At 40.9% G+C, this 26,026-nt stretch overlaps 1 protein-coding gene across 1 annotated transcript in view; it reads right to left on the reverse strand.

Annotated features, from left to right (window-relative positions):
* Positions 1–26,026, reverse strand: part of nptx2a (neuronal pentraxin 2a) — a 38,594-nt gene that overhangs the window by 6,008 nt on the left and 6,560 nt on the right. Inside the window, exons 2-4 of the mRNA XM_061885120.1 lie at positions 22,495–22,741; positions 12,746–12,990; positions 63–242 (exon numbers count right to left, since the gene is read on the reverse strand). Coding sequence (XP_061741104.1) covers positions 63–242; positions 12,746–12,990; positions 22,495–22,741 — 672 coding nt within the window. The remainder of the gene's footprint in view (positions 1–62; positions 243–12,745; positions 12,991–22,494; positions 22,742–26,026) is intronic.

The following is a 26,026-nucleotide window of genomic DNA, read 5'->3' on the forward strand; positions in this document are numbered from 1 at the left end:
TGGGTAAAACACCCTCAGGGATCTTACCGACACACGGAAAAACACATTTAATGCCCTCTCACCTGCTCCTGGCCCAGAATAATCACCCCTCCTGATTTAATTGGGTGCCAGGGGGCCAGATTGTCCCCGGTGCCGAGTCGCTCCCCATCCTGGTAAGCCTCCCAGAAGCCATCTCTGGTCGTCCAGGTGATGCAGATGTGGTGCCAGCGCCCGTCACTCACGGAAAGAGGAAGCTGGGCCACCTTAAGAGGGGAGAAAAAAAAAAAAAAAATCAGCTTAATCGGGGTCCGGCTAGAAAAACAAGAACGGCAATTAAAAAGGACGAGCCGCTTCAAAAAGAGACGGGAGAATTCTCCGGATGAGTCGGTGCCGATATCCAATTTTACATTACCCAGGTGACGCGCGGTGAAAGGCGCGGAGCTTTTTTCAAAGCAGTCGACCTGCCGGCAGCAAAACTGTGTCCTCGTGCTTTGGTTTAGGGATGAAAGAACGGTGACAACCTAACAAGGATGACATCATGGCCCGCTGAGGATAACCCAAATCCCAGACTGGATCTCATTATTCTCATTTTGAAGCAGTACACTTCACCACCTTTATTGCATGTAAATCTTCAGGTGAAAGCTGTAGTCAGGCAGGAACAGCAATACCAGAAGTCAACAGACCTTTGGTTAGTGTTAGCGATATTGTTATTATAAGCACTAACGCTGAGGGACCACTTTCAGCCATGAGTTACCATGAATTGATTAACGTGGACCCCGTTGAAAACAATGCGTAAATATGACATGTTATTAAGAATGTGCCTGTTACTCCTGGTAGAATAATTATGTATAGGTTATCACACAACTCTTATGCTTAAAGGCCGTTGCTATGGTTATTATCAATTGTGCTGAAGTTGTACTTTTCTATCTGTGCAAAGGCACATAACTTCTAATCTTCCATTGCGAGTTGTCTCGCATCAGTAGTTTGTTTCCTGACCTATTACAAAACTCTTATGCTTAAAGGCCGTTGCTATGGTTATTATCAATTGTGCTGAAGTTATACTTTTCTATCCGTACAAAGCAAAGCCACACAAGTTGTAATCTTCCATTGCGAGTTGTCTCGCATCAGCAGTTTGTTTCCAGACCTATCACACAACTCTTATGGTTAAAGGCCGTTGCTATAGTTATCATCAATTGTGCTGAAGTTGTACTTTTCTATCTGTGCAAAGGCACATAACTTCTAATCTTCTATTGCGAGTTGTCTCGCATCAGTAGTTTGTTTCCTGACCTATTACAAAACTCTTATGCTTAAAGGCCGTTGCTATGGTTATTATCAGTTGTGCTGAAGTTATACTTTTCTATCTGTACAAAGCAAAGCCACACAAGTTGTAATCTTCCATTGCGAGTTGTCTCGCATCAGCAGTTTGTTTCCAGACCTATCACACAACTCTTATGGTTAAAGGCCGTTGCTATAGTTATCATCAATTGTGCTGAAGTTGTACTTTTCTATCTGTGCAAAAGGCACATAACTTCTAATCTTCCATTGCGAGTTGTCTCGAAATAGCAATTTGTTTCCTGACCTATTACAAAACTCTTATGCTTAAAGGCTGTTGCTATAGTTATTATCAATTGTGCTAAAGTTATACTTTTCTATCTGTGCAAAGGCACAGAACTTGTAATCTTCCATTGCGAGTTGTCTCGCATCAGCAGTTTGTTTCCAGACCTATCACACAACTCTTATGGTTAAAGGCCATTGGTATAGTTATCATCAATTGTGTTGAAGTTGTACTTTTCTATCTGTGCAAAGGCACACAACTTGTAATCTTCCATTGCGAGTTGTCTCGCATCAGCAGTTTGTTTCCAGACCTATCACACAACTCTTATGCTTAAAGGCCATTGCTATAGTTATCATCAATTGTGCTGAAGTTGGACTTTTCTATTTGTGCAAAGGCATACATCTTGTAATCTTTCATTGTGAGTTGTCTCGCATCAGCAGTTTGTCTCCAGACCTATCACACAACTCTTATGGTTAAAGGCTGTTGCTATAGTTATCATCAATTGTGCTGAAGTTGTACTTTTCTATCTGTGCAAAGGCACACAACTTGTAATCTTCCATTGCGAGTTGTCTCGCATCAGCAGTTTGTTTCCAGACCTATCACACAACTCTTATGGTTAAAGGCCGTTGGTATAGTTATCATCAATTGTGTTGAAGTTGTACTTTTCTATCTGTGCAAAGGCACATAACTTCTAATCTTCCATTGCGAGTTGTCTCGCAATAGCAATTTGTTTCGTGACCTATTACAAAACTCTTTTGCTTAAAGGCTGTTGCTATTGTTATTATCAATTGTGCTAAAGTTATACTTTTCCATCTGTGCAAAGGCACACAAGTTGTAATCTTCCATTGCGAGTTGTCTCGCAACAGCAGTTTGTTTCCAGACCTATCACACAACTCTTATGCTTAAAGGTTGTTGCTAGAGTTATCATCAATTGTGCTGAAGTTGTACTTTTCTATCTGTGCAAAGGCACACAACTTTTAATCTTCCATTGCGAGTTGTCTCGCATCAGCAGTTTGTTTCCAGACCTATCACACAACTCTTATGGTTAAAGGCCGTTGCTATAGTTATCATCAATTGTGCAGAAGTTGTACTTTTCTATCTGTGCAAAGGCACACAACTTTTAATCTTCCATTGCGAGTTGTCTCGCATCAGCAGTTTGTTTCCAGACCTATCACACAACTCTTTTGGTTAAAGGTAGTTGGTATAGTTATCATCAATTGTGCTAAAGTTGTACTTTTCTATCTGTGCAAAGGCACACAACTTTTAATCTTCCATTACGAGTTGTCTCGCAACAGCAGTTTGTTTCCAGACCTACAACACAACTCTTATGGTTAAAGGCTGTTGCTATAGTCATTATCAATTGTGCTAAAGTTATACTTTTCTATCTGTGCAAAGCCACACAAGTTGTAATCTTCCATTGCGAGTTTTTTCGCATCAGCAGTTTGTTTCCAGACCTATCACACAACTCTTATGGTTAAAGGCTGTTGGTATAGTTATCATCAATTGTGTTGAAGTTGTACTTTTCTATCTGGGCAAAGGCACACAACTTGTAATCTTCCATTGTGAGTTGTCTCGCATCAGCAGTTTGTTTCCAGACCTATCACACAACTCTTATGCTTAAAGGCTGTTGCTATTGTTATTATCAATTGTGCTAAAGTTATACTTTTCCATCCGTGCAAAGGCACATAACTTGTAATCTTCCATTGCGAGTTGTCTCGCATCAGCAGTTTGTTTCCAGACCTATCACACAACTCTTATGGTTAAAGGCCGTTGGTAAAGTTATCATCAATTGTGTTGAAGTTGTACTTTTCTATCTGTGCAAAGGCACATAACTTCTAATCTTCCATTGCGAGTTGTCTCGCAATAGCAATTTGTTTCGTGACCTATTACAAAACTCTTATGCTTAAATTCTGTTGCTATGGTTATTATCAATTGTGCTCAAGTTATACTTTTCTATCTGTGCAAAGCAAAGCCACACAAGTTGTAATCTTCCATTGCGAGTTGTCTCGCATCAGCAGTTTGTTTCCAGACCTATCACACAACTCTTATGGTTAAAGGCCGTTGGTATAGTTATCATCAATTGTGTTGAAGTTGCACTTTTCTATCTGTGCAAAGGCACACAACTTGTAATCTTCCATTGCGAGTTGTCTCGCAATAGCAATTTGTTTCCTGACCTATTACAAAACTCTTATGCTTAAAGGCTGTTGCTATAGTTATTATCAATTGTGTTCAAGTTATACTTTTCTATCTGTGCAAAGGCACACAAATTGTAATCTTCCATTGCGAGTTGCCTCGCACAAGCAGTTTGTTTCCAGACCTATCACACAACTCTTATGGTTAAAGGCCGTTGGTATAGTTATCATCAATTGTGTTGAAGTTGTACTTTTCTATCCGTGCAAAGGCACACAACTTGTAATCTTCCATTGCGAGTTGTCTCGCATCAGCAGTTTGTTTCCAGACCTATCACACAACTCTTATGGTTAAAGGCCGTTGGTATAGTTATCATCAATTGTGTTGAAGTTGTACTTTTCTATCTGTGCAAAGGCACATAACTTCTAATCTTCCATTGCGAGTTGTCTCGCAATAGCAATTTGTTTCCTGAGCTATTACAAAACTCTTATGCTTAAAGGCTGTTGCTATAGTTATTATCAATTGTGCTCAAGTTATACTTTTCTATCTGTGCACAGGCACAAAACTTGTAATCTTCCATTGCGAGTTGTCTCGCATCAGCAGTTTGTTTCCAGACCTATCACACAACTCTTATGCTCAAAGGCCGTTGCTATGGTTATTATCAATTGTGCTGAAGTTGGACTTTTCTATCTGTGCAAAGGCACACAACTTGTAATCTTCCATTGTGAGTTGTCTCGCATCAGCAGTTTGTTTCCAGACCTATCACACAACTCTTTTGGTTAAAGGCCGTTGGTATAGTTATCATCAATTGTGTTGAAGTTGTACTTTTCTATCTGTGCAAAGGCACACAACTTATAATCTTCCATTGCGAGTTGTCTCGCAATAGCAATTTGTTTCCTGACCTATTACAAAACTCTTATGCTTAAAGGCTGTTGCTATAGTTATTATCAATTGTGCTCAAGTTATACTTTTCTATCTGTGCAAAGGCACACAACTTGTAATCTTCCATTGCGAGTTGTCTCGCATCAGCAGTTTGTTTCCAGACCTATCACACAACTCTTATGGTTAAAGGCCGTTGGTATAGTTATCATCAATTGTGTTGAAGTTGTACTTTTCTATCTGTGCAAAGGCACACAACTTGTAATCTTCCATTGCGAGTTGTCTCGCAATAGCAATTTGTTTCCTGACCTATTGCAAAACTCTTATGCTTAAAGGCTGTTGCTATAGTTATTATCAATTGTGCTGAAGTTATACTTTTCTATCTGTGCAAAGGCACACAACTTGTAATCTTCCATTGCGAGTTGTCTCGCATCAGCAGTTTGTTTCCAGACCTATCACACAACTCTTATGCTTAAAGGCCGTTGCTATAGTTATTATCAATTGTGCTGAAGTTGTACTTTTCTATCCGTGCAAAGGCACACAACTTGTAATCCTTCATTGCGAGTTGTCTCGCATCAGGCGTCTGTTTCTGGACCCTGTCTGCTGGCAGATGAGGATGGACATCGAGTACCTCAACCAGACAAAACAGAGACAGGGCGAAATCACGAGTGTCAGCACCAAGTTCAAAAACGTATTTCCGGTGTTACCATTTAGTGGTCAATCGTATGGAATATGTACTGTAATGTGCAATCTACTAATAGAAGTTCCTATCCAGGAGATCGCAAAAAAGCCGCTGCCTGACCAGGGCTCAGAAAATCTGCAGAGACTCCTCCCACCCCCGCCTAGGACTGTTTTCACTGCCGGACTCTAGAAAGAGGTTCCGCAGCCTCCGTAGCAGAACCTCCAGGTTCTGTAACACCTTCTTACCTCGGGCCGTAAGACTCTTGAACGCATCATAATAATCCCCTCAATTCACCCCAAAATCGCCGGGATAGAGAGACAATATAACATACATCCATAAACGTGGATGCATATGCAAAAGTGCAATATATTTATCCGTACAGTCATCTGCACCTTAATGCTCTTTTATCCTGCACTACAACGAGCTAATGAAACAAAACTGAACTAAAATGCCCATAAAAAGCAGCACCTTTTAAAACATGGCAACCCCCCACAGGTAGGAGTATGATAACATGAATGTGCAGTAAATGAGTATCTCCATGGCGAAAGCAGCGTAGCAGATTGTGAAATCCTCATTTAAACAAGGCTGGTCCGCACCAGTTATCAATCCCACACTGAGTCTTAGCACCCATTAATAGTCCACACAATTTTAGTTTGCACATGCTATTCAGCTTGGTTATTTGGATGTCAGTGGCTCAGTTATTTTAGTGTTTTACAATGACAGATTTTTATGATGGCATGATAGTCAAGACTAGGACTGTCAAAGTTTGTTTGTGACGAACCCCGAGATGCAGAGAAGGAGGCAGGCATTTTGCAGGCAAACAGGATTTAATTAAAATACTAGAACAAAACCGAACAAAAGGGTACAAACTAAAGGCGCGCACAAGGCGGATAACAAACTTGGCTAAGGACAAAAAACACTAACTGTGACACGACGGAACTAGGGCATGAACAGAGTGAACAGAAGTAGACAAAGGTAGTGGTGACATCGACACAACATGACAATAATCCAGCACGGACTGGAGGACAAATCAGGTAAAAAAAGGAATCGGGCTGATTGACACCAGGTGTGGCCAGGTGCCAATCAGCCGCAGCTGGGGGGAAACAGCGCTCAGGGAGAGAGACAGGAAACAGACAAAATAAGAGCGCTGACAGGAAATACTACACACACGGAGGAAAAACTAAAACATAGACCGAACTTTCAGGGACAAGCCTGACAAGGACTTTGGAACAGCTTACTGCGAGGCCATGGACGTTCTCCCGGGGTGCAAAACGACTTGACCGGTGAATACATCGTTTTAATTTGAACTCAAAAGCTACAAACAAAAGGCGCTCACTGTGGAGGCACAGAACTGAATGCAGGAAACAAAACTAACACAAAGGCAGAATTATGAACATGAAACAAAAACACGAGAACTATGGCACGGACCGAACGAACACAAGAGATCCAACATGGGCAGAGCAAGAGATGAACGATGTCATTAGAGCAATGTCGCCAGGTCGGCTGCCTGGCAACTACAGGCTTAAATGGTGACATGATTAACAACAGGTGCGTGACTTCAAACAAATAAGGGAGGTGAAACTAAGCAAGTTGACATGAAACTCTGTTAAAAAGCAACAGTGAAACTGCACTACAGGCACTACACACATTTTGAGGTATTCCAGATACAAATCCTCAGATTTTGCAGCATGTTTCTTTCCAAATAAATCAGATTTACAAAGCGTGCAGCATCAGCTCTTTCGCTCAGTCACACGCACACACGGTCTGGCCAAAAGAACGCCGTGTTAATGTAGTACACGACCTACGGATTAAAGCCCTGGCAGTTACACCCTTGCACTTAGTCCAGTAATATTCTCACTTTCAAAACTAACCGTGAGGTATTTGGGCAGTAAATGCAACTTTTTACTCAGTTGAATACAAACCCCGTTTCCATATGAGTTGGGAAACTGTGTTCGATGTAAATATAAACAGAATACAATGATTTGCAAATCATTGTCAACCCATATTCAGTTGAATATGCTACAAAAACAAGATATTTCATGTTCAAACTCAAATAATAATTAACTTAGAATTTCATGGCGGCAACATGTGCCAAAGTAGTTGGGAAAGGGCATGTTCACCACTGTGTTACATCACCTTTTCTTTTAACAACTCTCGATAAACGTTTGGGAACTGAGGAAACTAATTGTTGAAGCTTTGAAAGTGGAATTCTTTCCCATTCTTGTTTTATGTAGAGCTTCAGTCGTTCAACAGTCCGGGGTCTTCGCTGTCGTATTTTACGCTTCATAATGCGCCACACATTTTCCATGGGAGACAGGTTTGGACTGCAGGCAGGCCAGGAAAGTACCTGCACTTTTTTTTTTTTTACAAAGCCACGCTGTTGTAACACATGCTGAATGAGGCTTGGCATTGTCTTGCTTAAATAAGCAGGGGCGTCCATGAAAAAGACGGCGCTTATATGGCAGCATATGTTGTTCCAAAACCGGTATGTACCTTTCAGCATTAATGGTGCCTTCACAGATGTGTAAGTTACCCATGCCTTGGGCACTAATGCACCCCCATACCATCACAGATGCTGGCTTTTGAACTTTGCGTCGATAACAGTCTGGATGGTTCGCTTCCCCTTTGGTTCGGATGACACAATGTCGAATATTTCCAAAAACAATTTGAAATGTGGACTCGTCAGACCACAGAACACTTTTCCACTTTGCATTAGACCATCTTAGATGATCTCGGGCCCAGAGAAAACGGCTGCGTATTCTGGATGTTGTTGATAAATTGCTTTTGCTTTTCATAACAGAGCTTTAACTTGCACTTACAGATGTAGCAACAAACTGTATTTAGTTACAGTGGTTTTCTGAAGTGTACCTGAGCCCATGTGGTGATATCCTTCAGAGATTGATGTCGGTTTTTGATACAGTGCCATCTGAGGGATCGTAGGTTAGGTCATTCAATGCTGGTTTCCGGCCATGCCGCTTACGTGGAGTGATTTCTCCAGATTCTCTGAACCTTTTGATGATATTATGGAGCGTAGATGTTGAAATCCCTAAATTTCTTACAATTGCACTTTGAGAAATGTTGTTCTTAAACTGTTTGACTATTTGCTCACGCAGTTGTGGACAAAGGGGTGTACCTCGCCCCATCCTTTCTTGTGAAAGACTGAGCATTTTTTGGGAAGCTGTTTTTATACCCAATCATGGCACCCACCTGTTCCCAATTAGCCTGCACACCTGTGGGATGTTCCAAATAAGAGTTTGATGCGCATTCCTCGAATTTATCAGTATTTATTGCCACCTTTCCCAACTTCTTTTTCACTTGTTGCTGGCATTAAATTCAAAAGTTAATGATTATTTGCACAACAAAAACTGTTTATGAGTTTGAACATCAAATATGTTGTCTTTGTAGCATATTCAACTGAATATGGGTTGAAAATTATTTGCAAATCATTATATTCCGTTTATATTTACATCTAACACAATTTCCCAACTCATATGGAAACAGGGTTTGTATTTCCCTTGTCTTTTCTTAGCCCTCTGTTCCCCTCGTTTCTTTTTTTTTTTTGGCACATATTTGCCGCCTTTCGCCGCCCACCTTTCTCCCCTTTATGTGTCTGAGTTGAGCGCATGTATAATGCATGGTTGGCAGAAAAGCAGCGAGGAGAAGCACCCAGATCGCGCCTCGGCACCCCAGTGTAAGCAACACAAATGGGGGAAAAAAACCCTGATCTTTCTAGTGTGAGGAACTGTACACAAACTCATATCACCCAATCATAATATTGATAATCCAAATTAGGTATTTTGAGGGAAAAAAAAAAAGTGTATATGAGGCTTTAGCCAGCGGAGGTGCTGCTGGTTTAGTTTCAATGTGACGCCATTGAGGGGATATTAAGGCGCATCCTTAGAATTCTTCCATAACTCTTCTCCGCATGGTGTTCCTAGGATTAAAGGCCTCACATTTTATCCTCCAAACATATTGCTGGGTATTTTGCCCAAACAGCTCCAGTTTTGTTTCATCGGTCCATGTGATGTCAGATGAAACATGTATATATATATATATATATATATATATATATATATATGTATATATATATATATATATATATATATATATATGTATATATGTAGGTGTGGGAAAAATCACAAGACTACTTCATCTCTACAGAACTGTTTCATGAGGGGTTCCCTCAATCATCAGGAGATTTTATTGGAAGCATTCACATACAATGGTTTATATAGAACACAGAGTGGGTGGGTACAAGCAGGTGTAGGGGTGTGGTGATTGGCTCATGTGTTACCTAGGAGGTGTTTCCGTCTGTGGCGGCATGTTGAAATGATTTCACTGCGCTTGTTGAGGGATGATAGATCTGGATGATATATAATAAACAGTTTCTCTTTCAAGCATAGGTTGCATCTTTTATTACCACTGTTGTAAGGTGTGCTGAATGAAAGAATTTGCCATGTTATTGAATATTCAACATTATTGTCTTTGAGGTTCCAAATGTGTTTGCTGAGTTCTGTAGAATTCCGCAAAGTCTGGTTTCTAAAGGAGGCCTTGTGATTATTTCATCTGGTTTTGAACGCTCCTTCGGTTAATCCTATGTACGTGTCGGATGTGTTAATGTCCTTGCGTGTTACCTTTGCTTGGTAAATGACTGATGTTTATAAGCACCCTCCGTTGAGAGGGCAATCAGGTTTCTTGCGACAGTTACATTCCTTATTGGTTTCAAAGTCGTTTAGTCTGGGGGTCGGCAGTCATTTTGCAGTTGCTTTGTTGTGGTTTGAAATGATTTGTTGTATGTTATTCATACAGCTGTAGCTCAATTTAATGTTGTTTTTGTTGAATATTTTTCTTAGGGTGTTGCCTTTGGGGAAGTGTTTGTCGATCAGATTTGGCATATGCGCTTGTTGGTGTTCTCGCTGCTCCTTGGCGAGGCGCGGCACACTGCCAGTCCGTCATCACGGTAAATACCAAGGTTCAGGTTGAGGCTACCAAGCTAGGAGAGGAGGAAACTCCCGACGAGTTCACACGTTTCTGCTCCGTCAAAACTCCCCATAGTAACGTCAAATGTTGAATTGTTCTTTTTCTGCCATGGTGTACTGTTTCGGATGAGTATGGAGTTCTTTGCGTGGATGATGATGTTTCTTTCGTTGCCTGTGATTGAGTCGTAGTCCGAGGCGAAGTCTAGTGCTTGGGTCAGTAGGTCTTGCGTGATGGAAGGGTAAAATTCTTCGATGTCGAAGGAGATAAAGTTGTGTTGTTGTTTGTCTTGGATGTTGTTAAACCATTTGATTACTGCTGCTGTATTTCTCCATTGGTTGAGTGGTGTTTTGTCCTTGATTTTTGTGTTGATTCTGTCCACACCGTACGCCTGCCTGTACCCACCCACTCTGTGCCCTATATAAACCATTGTATGTGAATTCTTCCAATAAAATCTCCTGATGATTGAGGAAACCCCTCATGAAACAGTTCTGTAGAGATGAAGTAGTCTTGTGATTTTCCCCACACCTATATATTGCGCTCTACCACGGTATCGAGCACTATTCTCTGGATAATCCAATCAAGACATTTATATATATTTTACCAAGCAAAGGTAACACGCAAGGACATTAACACATCCGACACGTACGTAGGATTAACCGAAGGAGCTTTTAAAACCAGACGGAATAATCACAAGGCCTCCTTTAGAAACCAGACTTTGCGGAATTCTACAGAACTCAGCAAACACATTTGGAACCTCAAAGACAATAATGTTGAATGTTCAATAACATGACAAATTCTTGCATCCAGCACACCTTACAACGGTGGTAATAAAAGATGCAACCTATGCTTGAAAGAGAAACTATTTATTATACATCATCCAGATCTGTCATCCCTCAACAAGCGCAGTGAAATCATTTCAACATGCCGCCACAGACGGAAACATCTCCTAGGTAACACATGAGCCAATCACCACACCCCTACACCTGCCTGTACCCACCCACTCTGTGCCCTATATAAACCATTGTATGTGAATGCTTCCATTAAAATCTCCTGATGATTGAGGGAACCCCTCATGAAACAGTTCTGTAGAGATGAAGTAGTCTTGTGATTTTCCCCACACCTACATATTGCGCTCTACCACGGTATCGAGCACTATTCTCTGGATAATCCAATCAAGACATATATATATATTTTACCAAGCAAAGGTAACACGCGAGGACATTAACACATCCGACACGTACGTAGGATTAACCGAAGGAGCTTTTAAAACCAGACGGAATAATCAAAAGGCCTCCTTTAGAAACCAGACTTTGCGGAATTCTACAGAACTCAGCAAACACATTTGGAACCTCAAAGACAATAATGTTGAATATTCAATAACATGGCAAATCCTTGCATCCAGCACACCTTACAACAGTGGTAATAAAAGATGCAACCTATGCTTAAAAGAGAAACTATTTATTATACATCATCCAGATCTGTCATCCCTCAACAAGCGCAGTGAAATCATTTCAACATGCCGCCACAGACGGAAACACCTCCTAGGTAACACATGAGCCAATCACCACACCCTACGCCTGCCTGTACCCACCCACTCTGTGCCCTATATAAACCATTGTATGTGAATGCTTCCATTAAAATCTCCTGATGATTGAGGGAACCCCTCATGAAACAGTTCTGTAGAGATGAAGTAGTCTTGTGATTTTCCCCACACCTACATATTGCGCTCTACCACGGTATCGAGCACTATTTTCTGGATAATCCAATCAAGACATATATATATATATATTTTACCAAGCAAAGGTAACACGCAAGGACATTAACACATCCGACACGTACGTAGGATTAACCGAAGGAGCGTTTAAAACCAGACGGAATAATCACAAGGCCTCCTTTAGAAACTAGACTTTGCGGGATTCTACAGAACTCAGCAAGCACATTTGGAACCTCAAAGACAATACTGTTGAATATTCAATAACATGGCAAATCCTTCCATCCAGCACACCTTACAACAGTGGTAATAAAAGATGCAACCTATGCTTGAAAGAGAAACTATTTATTATACATCATCCAGATCTGTCATCCCTCAACAAGCGCAGTGAAATATTATATGCACGTTAGATCAGGAAAAAAAAAAAAAAAAATATATATATATATATATATATATATATACACATGTAAAACTGCTCATATGTTGCTCAGTTGCATGATTAAACCCTAATAACGGCATGCGAATGTAGTTACAACATTAGCATTTACAGGAAAGGGGAGAAAAAAAAGGATGAGGCCCTTAAATAAGCACACTGATTCTCTAATGAATTACTGTTATTCTGGAGCCCGTGTGGAATGTGGGTCACTCTTATGAAATGTTTATAAGATGCTGATTAAATAATCACAGCTGAAGGTCAGCGAAACTCTGCACAGTTGTTGTGCTCCAAAAGGTAGCAAACACGACAAGGAGCGTGCGTTTAATGAGCATCGCCACGTTCATTAGCTTCCTCACCCCGGGGCGGGGGGATATCATCAAACAAAGTGCTTACCTTGTCGTTAACCAGCAGCTCGATGGGGTTGTTCCCCCATTCGATCAGCACGATCTCGTTAGCCTGCCCCGGCACTCCGTAAGAGAAGGGGGTCCCTATGCCCGGACTGGCGCTGGACTTGAGCCACATGCAGACGGTGAAGGCGTACATTTCTGGGAGGCTCTTCTTGATGCGGCCGTACAGGTAGTTGGTGCGCAGGGACAGGGACACTTTGAAATCCTCAGGCGACTTGAAGGCGTTGTTATCTGAGAGGACGTCAAGGTCAGAGGTTATTTGGGTTTTTTGCTCGGCCGAAACGTGGATTCAAGTTCTGGCACAGGAGTTGATTTAGCAGTGAAGTTGGCACGTTGTGTAAATGGTAAATAAAAACAGAATACAATGATTTGCAAATCCTTTTCAACTTATATTCAATTGAATAGACTGCAAAGACAAGGTATTTGGTTGCGTTCTCTCTTGGATGCAAGCGGAAGGGAACACAGCGTGAATGCAGGAACGAAGATTTATTCTTACTACAAAAATAGACTACGAACAAAAAGACTTGCACATAGGCACTAGAGACAAAACGAACATAAAGCGCTAGCATGTGAGCTAGGGACATAAACAAAGGAAGGAATAGCATGGGAGCTAATCGAGTCCGGAAAAGGGTAAATACCAAAATGCGGAAGCAAGTTTTACACTGCGAGACCGAATGGCAAACAAAGGCAGGCTTAAATACAGGCGGAAATCAGGAGGCAGGTGCGCGAGTCAAAACAAAACAAGGCAGGTGACACTAATACGTAACCATGGCAACGAAACAAAACAGGAAGTGCCACCAGGAACTAAGGAAGTCACGTAACAAACAGGATGTGATGTACAAAACAGAACAAAACCAGAATATGCCATGATCCGACTGGAAAGCTTGTTTTTTTTGGGCAAATAATCGTGAATTTAGGATTTATTGGCAGCAAGACATTGCAAAATAGTTTTTACCTCTGTGTTACACGGCCTTTCCTTTTAACAACACTCAGTAAATGTTTTGATCATAACACATTTAATTGCATTACAACTATGTTTCCCCGAAAGAAACTTAACTCTTGCAAACCATTTTTTATTGGCAATGTTTTCCACAAATATTGTGAATTATATTTATATAGCGCTTTTCTCTAGTGACTCAAAGCGCTTTTACATAGTGAAAGCCAGTATCTAAGTTACATTTAAACAAGTCTGCGAAACCGCCAGAGAAAAGCGCTATATAAATATAATTCACAATTCACAATATTTTTTACCACTGTGTTACATGGCCTTTCCTTTTAACAACACTCAGTAAATGTTTGGGAACTGAGGAGACCAAATTTTTAAGCTTTTCAGGTGAAATTCTTCCCCTTTCTTGCTTGATGTACAGCTTAAGTTGTTCAACAGTCTCCGTTGTGGTATTTTAGGCTTCATATTGCGCCACACATTTCCAACAGGAGAGAGGTCTGGATTACAGGCAGGCCAGTCTAGTACCCGGACTCTTGTAACATGTGGCTTGGCATTGTCTTGCTGAAATAAGCAGGGGCGTCCATGATAACGTTGCTTGGATGGCAACTTACGTTGCTCCAAAACCTTTCAGCATAAATGGTGCCTTCACACATGTGTAAGTTAACCATGCCTCGGGCACTAATACACCCCCATATGATCACAGATGCTGGCTTTTGGACTTTACGCCTAGAACAATCCGGATGGTTCTTTTCCTCTTTGTTCCGGAGGACACAACGTCCACAGTTTCCCAAAAAAATGGAAATGTGAACTGGCGAGACCACAGAACACTTTTCCACCTTGCATCAGTCCATCTTAGATGAGCTCGGCACCAGCAAAGCGTTTCTGGGTGTTGTTGATACATGTCTTTGGCTTTGCATAGTGGAGTTTTAACTTGCACTTACAGATGTGGCGACCAACTGTAGTTACTGACAGTGGTTTTCTAAAGTGTTCTTGAGCCCATGTGGTGATATCCTTTACACACTGACGTCGATTTTTGACACAGTACCGCCTGAGGGATCGAACGTCACCGGCATTCAATGTTACATGCAGTGATTTCTCCAGATTCTCTGAACTTTTTGATGATATTACAGACTGGCCGGACTGTTGAACAACTTAAGATGTACATCAAGCAAGAATGGGCGGCATAGCTCGGTTGGTAGAGCGGCCGTGCCAGCAACTTGAGGGTTGCAGGTTCGATTCCCGCTTCCGCCATCCTAGTCACTGCCGTTGTGTCCTTGGGCAAGACACTTGACCCACCTGCTCCCAGTGCCACCCACACTGCTTTAAATGTAACTCAGATATTGGGTTTCACTATGTAAAGCGCTTTGAGTCACTAGAGAAAAGCGCTATATAAATATAATTCACTTCACTAATTTCACCTGAAAAACTTCAAAAATGTGTCTCCTCAGTTCCCAAACGCTTACTGAGTGTGGTTAAAAGGAAAGGCCATGTAACACGGTGGTAAAAATGCCCCTGTGACAACTTTTTTGCAATGTGTTGCTGCCATTAAATTCTAAGTTGATTCTTATTTGCAAAAAAATGAAGTTTCTCAGTTTAAACATTAAAATATTTTATTCAATTGAATACAAGTTGAAAATGATTTGACTTCACTGGTTTTTGGTTTCCGTAGATCTCCCGAAACCAGAACCAGCCAGTTACTATGAACCAGGGATGTACAAAGTGCGGCCCCCGGGGGCCATTTGCGGCTCGCAGGGAATTTTTTTAACAGCCCAACGGCACATTCTAAAAATACTATTAAAAAAATACAAAACATAAACAGTGGTATAAAAGAGCAAACGGGGGAAATGTAACAAGAACATGTTGCAATGTTTACTCTAATAACACAAAGCTGCCATGCAGGCTGTTTATTTCTTAAAAAAAAAAAATAATGAATCAAAATCAATGTCATTATGAATTATTGACCAATTATGTCACATTAAATATTCCACTTTGAGATTTTTTTTGTGTAAAATGTTGCATGTTTTGTGTTTGCCACATGTTTTTGTTTCAAAATGAACAAACAAAAAACATAAACAACAATAAAACTTATAATTGATGGATAAATCTGATGTTGATCTCGATATTATTATGTTTGGGACGGCGTGGCGCAGTGGGAGAGTGGCCGTGCGCAACCCGAGGGTCCCTGGTTCAAATCCCACCTAGTACCAACTTTGTCACGTCCGTTGTGTCCTGAGCAAGACACTTCACCCTTGCTCCTGATGGGTGCTGGTTGGCGCCTTGCATGGCAGCTCCCTCCATCAGTGTGTGAATGTGTGTGTGAATGGGTAAATGTGGAAGTAGTGTCAAAGCGCTTTGAGTACCTTGAAGGTAGAAAAGCGCTATACAAGTACAACCCATTTATTTATTTATTTATTTATGTTATGTCGGGAGTCTCCTGGGAAAATCGTGAGGGTTGGCAAGTATTAGAATTAGCGGTGAATGCACCGCCGCTGTATAATACCGGCGGGCCAGCTCTAATGTTAATTTGATATTGTCTCAAGGGCCAAATGAAAATACACGGCGGGCCATATTTGGCCCGCGGGCCAGAATTTGACACCCAGGGTCTAGAGATTTAAGCCTATAGTAATAATAATACTGAATAATGAAACATTTGTAATATTTTTTTGACCAAAACCCTTAGATCAAGCCTGAGTGGAGGCCTAAATGTATATTTTGTATACACATATTGTATACAAATATCAAAATGGCCCCAGCTTGCTTTGATTTTTCAGTGTGCGGCCCTCAGTGGAAAAAGTTTGGACACCCCTGCTATAAACGAACAAACACAATTTGCTTTCGTCGGCCTGCTCGTTAGTTTCTCCCGAGTGCTAATTCCTCCATGATCCCTGAGCATTATTACCTTTTGCAAATGTTCAACAGCTCCTGGGTTGTGCTCGTGTGAAGAGAGTTGAAGTGGAAAATGTTGACAAGTGAGGCCTCACAAGAACAATCTTGCCCCTGACAGTTTGTTTGTGTTTTTTTTCCTCTGTTTGTAGTATTTCCTGTCTTTAGTTCATGTCAGCGCTCTTATTTTGTCTGTTTCCTGTCTTTCTCCCTCAGTGCTGTGTCCCCTCAGCTGCAGCTGATTGGCCCCTGGCCACACCTGGTGTCAATCAGCCCGCTCCTCTTTTTACCTGCTTTGTCCTCCAGTCAGGGCTGTATTATTGTCGTTGCTTCCTGTTGCGACTCCCCTGTCGTGTCGTGTCATTGCAGCGTTGCGGTAAGCTATATTTGTAGCTTACTGTCTTTTGTTCCCTGCTTCCAATTTGTTTTCACGCAACAAGTAACAACTTCTGTTTTTCTGCTCGCTACCTGCTAGCTTCCACGCTAGGCCTTTTTTTTTTTTTTGCTAGCTTTCATGCTAAGCTCCATTTCTTTTCTAGCTCCCATGCTAGCTCTTTTAGTTGTTTCCCGCCTCGTGGGCGCTTTTTGTTGTACCCTTTGTCTGGTTTTGTTTCCGTGTTAAAGATTAAATCATGTTTTCTCACACAATGCCTGCCTCCTTCTCTGCATCTTGGGGTTCGTCAACAACTAACTTTGACACTAAAGTTGTCTTTAAAAAAAAAAAAAATGTAGACTAGTCTTTCCATTCCAGTCACTGCTGGATTATTGTCACTTCTGTATTTTCCCTCCTGTCATGTCGTGTCTAGCAGTGCCATTGCAGCTTAGCGGTAAGCTATATTTCGGTAGCAGTTTGTAGCTTACTGTCTTCTGTTCCCTGCTTTCTATTTGTCTTTGTACTACACGTAACAACTTCTGTTTTCCTGCTCGCTACCCACTAGCTTCCATGCTAGGCCCTTTTGTTTTTGCTAACTTCCATGCTAAGCTCTTTTTGTTTTCTAGCTCTCATGCTAGCTCTTTTTTGTTTTCTAGCTCTCATGCTAGCTCTTTTAGTTTGTTATCCGCCTCGTGTGCGCTTTGTTTGTACCCCTTTTTTTTTTTTTTTTTCTTAGTGTTTTATTAAACCATGTTTCCTTACTCAATGCCTGCCTCCTTCTCTGCATCTTGGGGTTCGTCAACAACTAACTTTGACACTAAAGTTGTCTTTAAAAAAAAAAAAATGTAGACTTGTCTTTCCATTCCAGTCACTGCTGGATTATTGTCACTTCTGTATTTTCCCTCCTGTCATGTCGTGTCTGGTAGTGCCATTGCAGCTTAGCGGTAAGCTATATTTCGGTAGCAGTTTGTAGCTTACTGTTTTCTGTTCCCTGCTTTCTATTTGTCTTTGTACTACACGTAACAACTTCTGTTTTCCTGCTCGCTACCGACTAGCTTCCATGCTAGGCTCTTTTGTTTTTGCTCGCTTCCATGCTAAGCTCTTTTTGTTTTCTAGCTCTCATGCTAGCTCTTTTTGTTTTCTAGCTCTCATGCTAGCTCTTTTAGTTTGTTATCCGCCTCGTGCGCGCTTTGTTTGTACCCCTTTTGTTAGATTTTTTCTTAGTGTTTTATTAAACCACGTTTCCTTACTCAATGCCTGCCTCCTTCTCTGCATCTTGGGGTTCGTCACAAACTAACTCTGACACATTACTTTTAAATTGCATTGAAAGTCCACAAATTACCGCGGTAGACATCTGAATACCTTCCTCACCAAAGGACGTTGTAAATATGATGTCATGTCTCCATGGCTATAGCTGGATTAGTGAGCAGAACCATGTCCATAATGAAATGTTCCAGTCTAATTTATATCAAGACTATCTCATTTCACTGCTTAAAATGTTTCTTTTTATTGAAGACGGTTGCAAATGTGGTTCATGGCTACTAAAATATGCATCATATTTTGCTGGAGCAAACTCATCTATTACACATTATTTGGGTGGATTTTATGGCTCACATTCTGTGTTTGATTCCCATCTTTCATTTATGAGCCTCCGAGTCTTCCCTGATGAGAGTCAGTCTGGCATTTATATTTATATTTATGTCTCACCTACTTATTATTCCATGTCTTGTTTAAATCCGAACTCGTGTAATCTTGGATTTTGCGAGGCTGACTAATCAATAATTGCTGGACTACAACATCAACCTATGGTGAAGTAGGGAACCCCAAAGTAAACTGTTGTTTTTTTTTGAGTACGTTTTTAAATCTGAATAATTTGTCGAATCGCTCAGTGCAAACCAAACCACGGTTGAGATCCTGCTAAAAAATCTCAGCAAAAATGTTAGGGAAGAATAGTTTGCAGAAGAAAGCAGTCTGGTTTTAAACAAAAACTTTAGCACTTCGGACGAGTTCATACTGAAAATTGTTATGATCCGCTGCTTGTTTTGTTCAATTTTTTTTTATCATATTCTGTTAATGGTTCCTTAGTTCCTGTTTGTTCTGTCACCATGGCTGCTTATTATTTTCACCTGCCACGGTTTCCAGACGCACACCTGTTTTGCTAATCACCGTCCTTATTTAAACCTGCCTTCTGGCTTCGTAAGTTTGTGTTACACGCGATTTGTGTTCGCGCAACTGTGACGACCTTTATCCTCGACTCGGTAATCCCTTTCCTGTTCCTCTAGCTCCCACGCTAGCACTTTTGTTTTGCCTGTTGTGTCTGATAAAAAATGTTTCTGTTATTTCCCTAGCTCCCATGCTAGCGCTTTTGGTTTTTTTCTAGCTCCCATGCTAGTTCTGTTTGTTTGCCTTTTCTGCCTAGGACCGGTGTTTCTGTTCTTAGTCGGTTTTTAGTTTAAATAAACCATTATTTCTTACCTTCACGCTATGTCCGAGCCCGATCTGCATCAAGGGAGAACAAACCGCATCACAATGCCCCAAAGACGTTACAGAAAATTATATTTTGCTATACTTTTCAAGAGTTATTCTCCATTTCTGTAACGACCTGGTTGCATGGTGATGCGGGGTTCGTTCTCCCAGGCGTAGGACACAGCGTGCAGGTAGGAAATGATTTATTTAAGAATAAAACAGACTTTGACAAAACCAAAAGCGCTAGCATGGGAGCTAGAAAACACAAAAGAGCCTTAGCATGGAAGCTAGCATTAACAGAACCGGGAACAAAAGTCGTCACTTGTTGCGTATAGCAAATTAGGAAGCAAGAAAGACTGACGGGAGAAGGCAGGCTAATCACAAAACAGGTGCACGTCAGGAGCAAGCGGCAGGTGAAAATAATGAGTAACCATGGAAACCATCTGACAAACGGGAGCCGAAGGAGTCCAAAACCAACAGAAAACACAAAAAGACTGAAAAATCTAAATCCTAATATGATCCGGGCAGCGGATCATGACACATTTCATTGCTTTACAACTATGTTTCCCCAAAAGAAACTTAACTATTGCAAACCATTTTTCTTTGCAATGTTTTCCACAAATATTGTGAATTGTATTTATATAGCGCTTTTCTCTAGTGACTCAAAGTGCTTTTACATAGTGAAAGCCAGTGTCTAAGTTACATTTAAACAAGTGTGGGAAACCACTAGAGAAACACGCTATATAAATATAATTCACAATATTTTTACCACTGTGTTACATGGCCTTTCCTTTTAACAACACTCAGTAAAGGTTTGGGAACTGAGGAGACACATTTTTGAAGCTTTTCAGGTGGAATTTTTTTCCCATTCTTGCTTGATGTACAGCTTAAGTTGTTCAACAGTCCGGGGTCTCTGTTGTGGTATTTTAGGCTTCATAATGCACCACACATTTTCAATGGGAGACATGTCTGGACTACAGGCAGGCCAGACTAGTACCCGGACTCTTTTACTCTGAAGCCACGCTGTTGTAACACGTGGCTTGGCATTGGTTTGCTGAAATAAGCAGGGGCGTCCATGAGAACTTTGCTTAGATGGCAGCATATGTTGTTCCAAAACCTGTATGTACCTTTCAGCATTAATGGTGCCTTCACAGATGTGTAAGTTACCCATGCCTTGGGCACTAATGCACCCCCATACCATCACACATGCTGGCTTTTGGACTTTGCGTCGATAACAGTCTGGATGGTTCACTTCCCCTTTGGTTCGGATGACACGATGTCGAATATTTCCAAAAACTATTTGAAATGTGGACTCGTCAGACCGCAGAATACTTTTCCACTTTGCATTAGACCATCTTAGATGATCTCAGGCCCAGAGAAAACGGCTGCGTTTCTGGATGTTGTTGATAAATTGCTTTTGCTTTTCATAGCAGAGCTTTAACTTGCACTTACAGATGTAGCAACGAACTGTATTTAGTGACAGTGGTTTTCTGAAGTGTACCTGAGCCCATGTGGTGATATCCTTTAGAGATTGATGTCGGTTTTTGATACAGTGCCATCTGAGGGATCGAAGGTCAGGTCATTCAATGTTGGTTTCCGGCCGTGCCGCTTACGTGGAGTGATTTCTCCGGATTCTCTGAATCAGATTTCTGGCACGGCCACGCTCCCAAATTCGCCACACCGTCCCCCGTAGTCGATACATTTCTTATTTTTCCCTATTTTCTTGTTATGGGACATTCAACCTCCACTGTTGTCATTTCTAGCATAAAGTGGTGTAAAGTTCCTACTTATATCTGTCAGTAAACTCGCCTGGATGACAGAGTCTGGTGTGGATGAACTTGACTGGCCTGCACAGAGTCCTGACCTCAACCCAATAAATGGTAAATGGGCTGTACTTGTATAGCACTTTACTACATTTTTTTTTTTATAAGGAACTCAAAGCACTTTGATACTATTTCCACGTTCACCCATTCACACACACACATTCGCACATGGATGCCGGGAGCTGCCATGCAAGGCGCTAACCAGGACCCATCAGGAGCAAGGGTGAAGTGTCTTGCTCAAGGACACCACGGACGTGACTAGGATGGTAGAAGGTGGGGATTGAACCAGCAACCCTCAGATTGCTGGCACGGCCACGCTCCCAAATTCGACACACCGTCCTCCGTAGTTGATACATTTCTTATTTTTCCCTATTTTCTTGTTATGGGACATTCAACCTCCACTGTTGTCATTTCTAGCATAAAGTAGTGTAAAGTTCCTACTTATATCTGTCAGTAAACTCGCCTGGATGACAGAGTCTGGTGTGGATGAACTTGACTGGCCTGCACAGAGTCCTGACATGAACCCAATAAATGGTAAATGGGTTGTACTTGTATAGCGCTTTACTACCTTTTTTTTTTTTTTAAGGAACTCAAAGCGCTTTGACACTATTTCCACATTCACCCATTCACACACACACATTCACACACTGATGGCGGGAACTGCCATGCAAGGCGCTAACCAGCACCCATCAGAAGCAAGGGTGAAGTGTCTTGCTCAGGACACAACGGACATGACTAGGATGGTAGAAGGTGGGGTTTGAACCAGCAACCCTCACATTGCTGGCACGGCCACTCTCCCAACTTCGCCACGCCGTGCCCCGTAGTCGATAAAGTTCTTCTTTCTCCCTATTTTCTTGTTATGCACATTCAACCTCCACTGTTGCCATTTCTAATTAAAAGTAGTGTAAAGTTCCTACTTATATCTGTCAGTAAACTCGCCTGGATGACAGAGTCTGGTGTGGATGAACTTGACTGGCCTGCACAGAGTCCTGACCTCAACCCAATAAATGGTAAATGGACATGAGTATTTTTTTCTCTATGTGGCCCTTGATCTAAAATGAGTTTGACACCCTTTATTTAGGGGTTTCCTCAGGTTTTGTATGCGTACTTAATCATGTGTCTCAATGCCTTTAGAAATATCCTAATTAAAAAAAAAAGGTCATGAGCATCATTAAACATTCTGCACAGTGACAGACTAATAGCTGCCCAAACGCCCTCCGGCCTGAAATGCGAGCGCCACTTACTTTTCTCCAGCTCCGTGATCCTCTCCAGGAGAGAATTGAGAGCATTCTCGGTGCGTTGGCGATGGGCCGCCGTTTCGTTGTAGAGCTGGCTCTTCTCCTCCTCCAACTCCGCCACCTTGCGCAGGAGCTGCGTCTCCAGCGCCCCCAGACGCTGCCGGAGCAGGTCCCGCAGCTCGGGCGGCAGGGGCGTCAGGGCGGAGACGCCTCCGGCCGACGCGTTCGGGCCGGGGAGCTGCAAACTCTGCTGCTGGAAGGCAGAGTGAGAGGAAGAAAAAAAATATATATATATAATAATAAATACACATTGCATGGCAAACAGTGGCTACCTTGCTTCAGGGGTCACCAACGCGGTGCCCGCGGGCACCAGGTAGCCCGTAAGGACCAGATGAGTCGCCCGCTGGCCTGTTCTAAAAATAGCTCAAATAGCAGCACTTACCAGTGAGCTGCCTCTATTTTTTTAATTGTATTTATTTACTAGCAAGCTGGTCTCACTTTGCTGGACATTTTTAATTCTACGAGAGCCAAAACTCAAATAGAATTTGAAAATCCAAGAAAATATTTTAAAGACTTGATATTCACTTGTTTAAATAAATTCATTTATTTATTAGGGTCCGCCAAGAACCCTATTGAAACTGGTGCGTTTTATTATTATTATTCCGCACCTATGCGCTGTAATTTGACCCCCTTAACATGCTTCAAAACTCACCAAATTTGACACACACATCAGTATGGACCAGCAGATGAACTTATTAAGCAACCAAACCCCAAAAAAACAAAATTGCGCGTTAGCGCCCCCTAGGAAAAAAAACAAACAGACTGCTTGTAACTTCCGTTAGCAATGTCGTAGAGACATGAAACAAAAACCTCTATGTAGGACTGACTTAGACCTAGATTCCCCATTAGAAACTTCTATACCTAAAATCAACAGGAAGTTGGAAAAAACCCATTCAAAACAACATTTTCGCAAAAAATGCATTTTTCGCCTCTTTCAGCTGTAATTTGACCCCCTCAAAACGTTTCAAAACTCACCAAACTTGGCACACACATCAGGACTGGCAGAAATTGCGATCTAATGAAAAAAAAAAAAAAAAAAAAACTCAAAATTGCGCTGTAGCGCAATTTTTGAATAAAACACAGCAAAAACTGCTCCTAGGAAGAAAACACAAACAAAATTGCCTGTAACTTCCAGTAGGAATGCTGGAAAGACATGAAAAAAAACTTCTATGTAGGTCTCACTTAGACCTACATTTAGATAACTGACATCCTTTGGCAAAAATCAACAGGAAGTTAAAAATTACCCCTTCAAAATAAATGTTTTGTAAAAACACGTCACCTTTTTCAAACGTAAACTCCTCCGAGTGCATTTGTTGTTTCGGCTTCAAACTCGCACAGGAGAGAGATTGAACCCTTTTGATTAAAACCATCCGACAAAGTTTGGATTACTGCTCCGGTTTGGATTTTACGCGCCTTTAAAATACTCCTGCTCAAAGTTTCCTAAAAATTTCATTTTTGCCTCTTTAAACTGTAATTTGACCCCCTTAAAACGCTTCAAAGTGCAAGTTAAAGCTCTACTATGCAAAGTGAAAGCCATTTATCAACAACATCCAGAAACGCTGATCTGTAATTTGACCGCCTTAACATGCTTCAAAACTCACCAAATTTTAAACACACATCAGGACTGGCGAAAATTGCCATCTAATAAAAAACCAAACCCCAAAAGTCAAAATTGCGCTCCAGCGCCCCCTAGGAAAAAACCCAGACAAAACTGCTTGTAACTTCTGTTAGGACCTCTATGTTGTTCTGATTTAGACCAGGGCTTGACAGCAGCCACAGGCGGACCCGACCAACGCTGCTTGCAGCTTTAATTTTACTTTGCTTCTTATAACTTTCAGAAAGACAATTTTAGAGAAAAAATACAACCTTAAAAATGATTTTAGGATTTTTAAACACATATACCTTTTTACCTTTTAAATTCCTTCTTCTTCTTTCCTGACAATTTAAATCAATGTTCAAGTACATTTATTTTTTTATCGTAAAAAATAATAAATACATTTTCTATTTAATTGTTCATTTTAGCTTCTGGTTTTTTGACGAAGAATATTTGTGAAATATTTCTTCAAACTTATTATGATTAAAATTTAAAAAATATATATTCTGGCAAATGTGGAAAATCTTTAGAATCATATTTAAATCTTATTTCTAAGTATTTTGAATTTATTTTAAAATTTTGTTCTGGAAAATCTAGAAGAAATAATGATTTATCTTTGTTAGAAATATAGCTTGGTCCAATTTGTTATATATTCTAACAAAGTGCAGATTGGATTTTAACCTATTTAAAACATGTCATCAAAATTCTAAAATTAATCTTAATCAGGAAAAATGACTAATGATGTTCCATAAATTCTTTTTTAAAAATATTTCAAAAAGATTCAAATAAGCTAGTTTTTCTGTTCTTTTTTTCAGTTGAATTTTGAATTTCAAAGAGTCGAAATTGAAGATAAACTATGTTTCAAAATTACATTTTCATTTTTTTTCCTGTGTTCTCCTCTTTTAAACCATTCAATTAAGTGTTTTTCATCACTTATTTGCTACAAAAAAACTTGCGTAAAAGGGAAAAAAATGTACGATGGAATGACAGACAGAAATACCCATTTTTTTATACATATAGATGTATTAATTAAAGGTAAATTGAGCAAATTGGCTATTTCTGGAAATTTATTGAAGTGTGTATCAAACTGGTAGCCCTTTGCATTAATCAGTACCCAAGAAGTAGCTTTTGGTTTCAAAAAGGTTGCTGACCCCTGCCTTACTTGGTGACCCACAACCACCCACAGAAGTTAGTGTGATAATATATAGATAATTATTCTAACAATGGTGAAGTGTGAAGTGAAGTGAATTATATTTATATAGCGCTTTTTCTCTAGTGACTCGAAGCGCAGTGTGGGTGGCACTGGGAGCAGGTGGGTAAAGTGTCTTGCCCAAAGACACAGTGGCAGTGACTACAATGGCGGAAGCCAGGATCGAACCTGGAACCCTCAAGTTTCTGGCACGGCCACTCTACCAACCGAGCTATACCGTCCAATAGTGTGGATGAATTTGACTGGCCTGCACAGAGTCCTGACTTGAACCCGATAGAACACATTTGGGATGAATTAGAACGGTGACCTCACCAAGTGCTTTTGGGAAAAATGGTGGGAAATTCCTATAAACACACTCGGCAACCTTGTGGACAGCCCTCCCAGAAGAGTTGAAGCTGTAATAGCTGCAAAAGGCGGACCCACATCATATTGAACCCTATGGGTCAGGAATGGGATGACACTTGAAGTTCATATGTGAGTCAAGGCAGGTGGCCAAATACTTTTGGCGATATTTGAAGATCTGTTTTTGGAATCTTATTTTGAAAGAAAATAAAAGGCAAAATTGATCTTTTTGTTCCCAAAATAATCAAAATAATCAATTTGAGGACTCATTGATCACCATTATCTCAAAATTAGCATAATAACTCTTCCATGCTGTATGTGAGTGACAGGAA

This window comes from Nerophis ophidion, linkage group LG23, assembly GCF_033978795.1.
Source record: "Nerophis ophidion isolate RoL-2023_Sa linkage group LG23, RoL_Noph_v1.0, whole genome shotgun sequence".
Classification (NCBI taxonomy): Eukaryota; Metazoa; Chordata; class Actinopteri; order Syngnathiformes; family Syngnathidae; genus Nerophis; species Nerophis ophidion.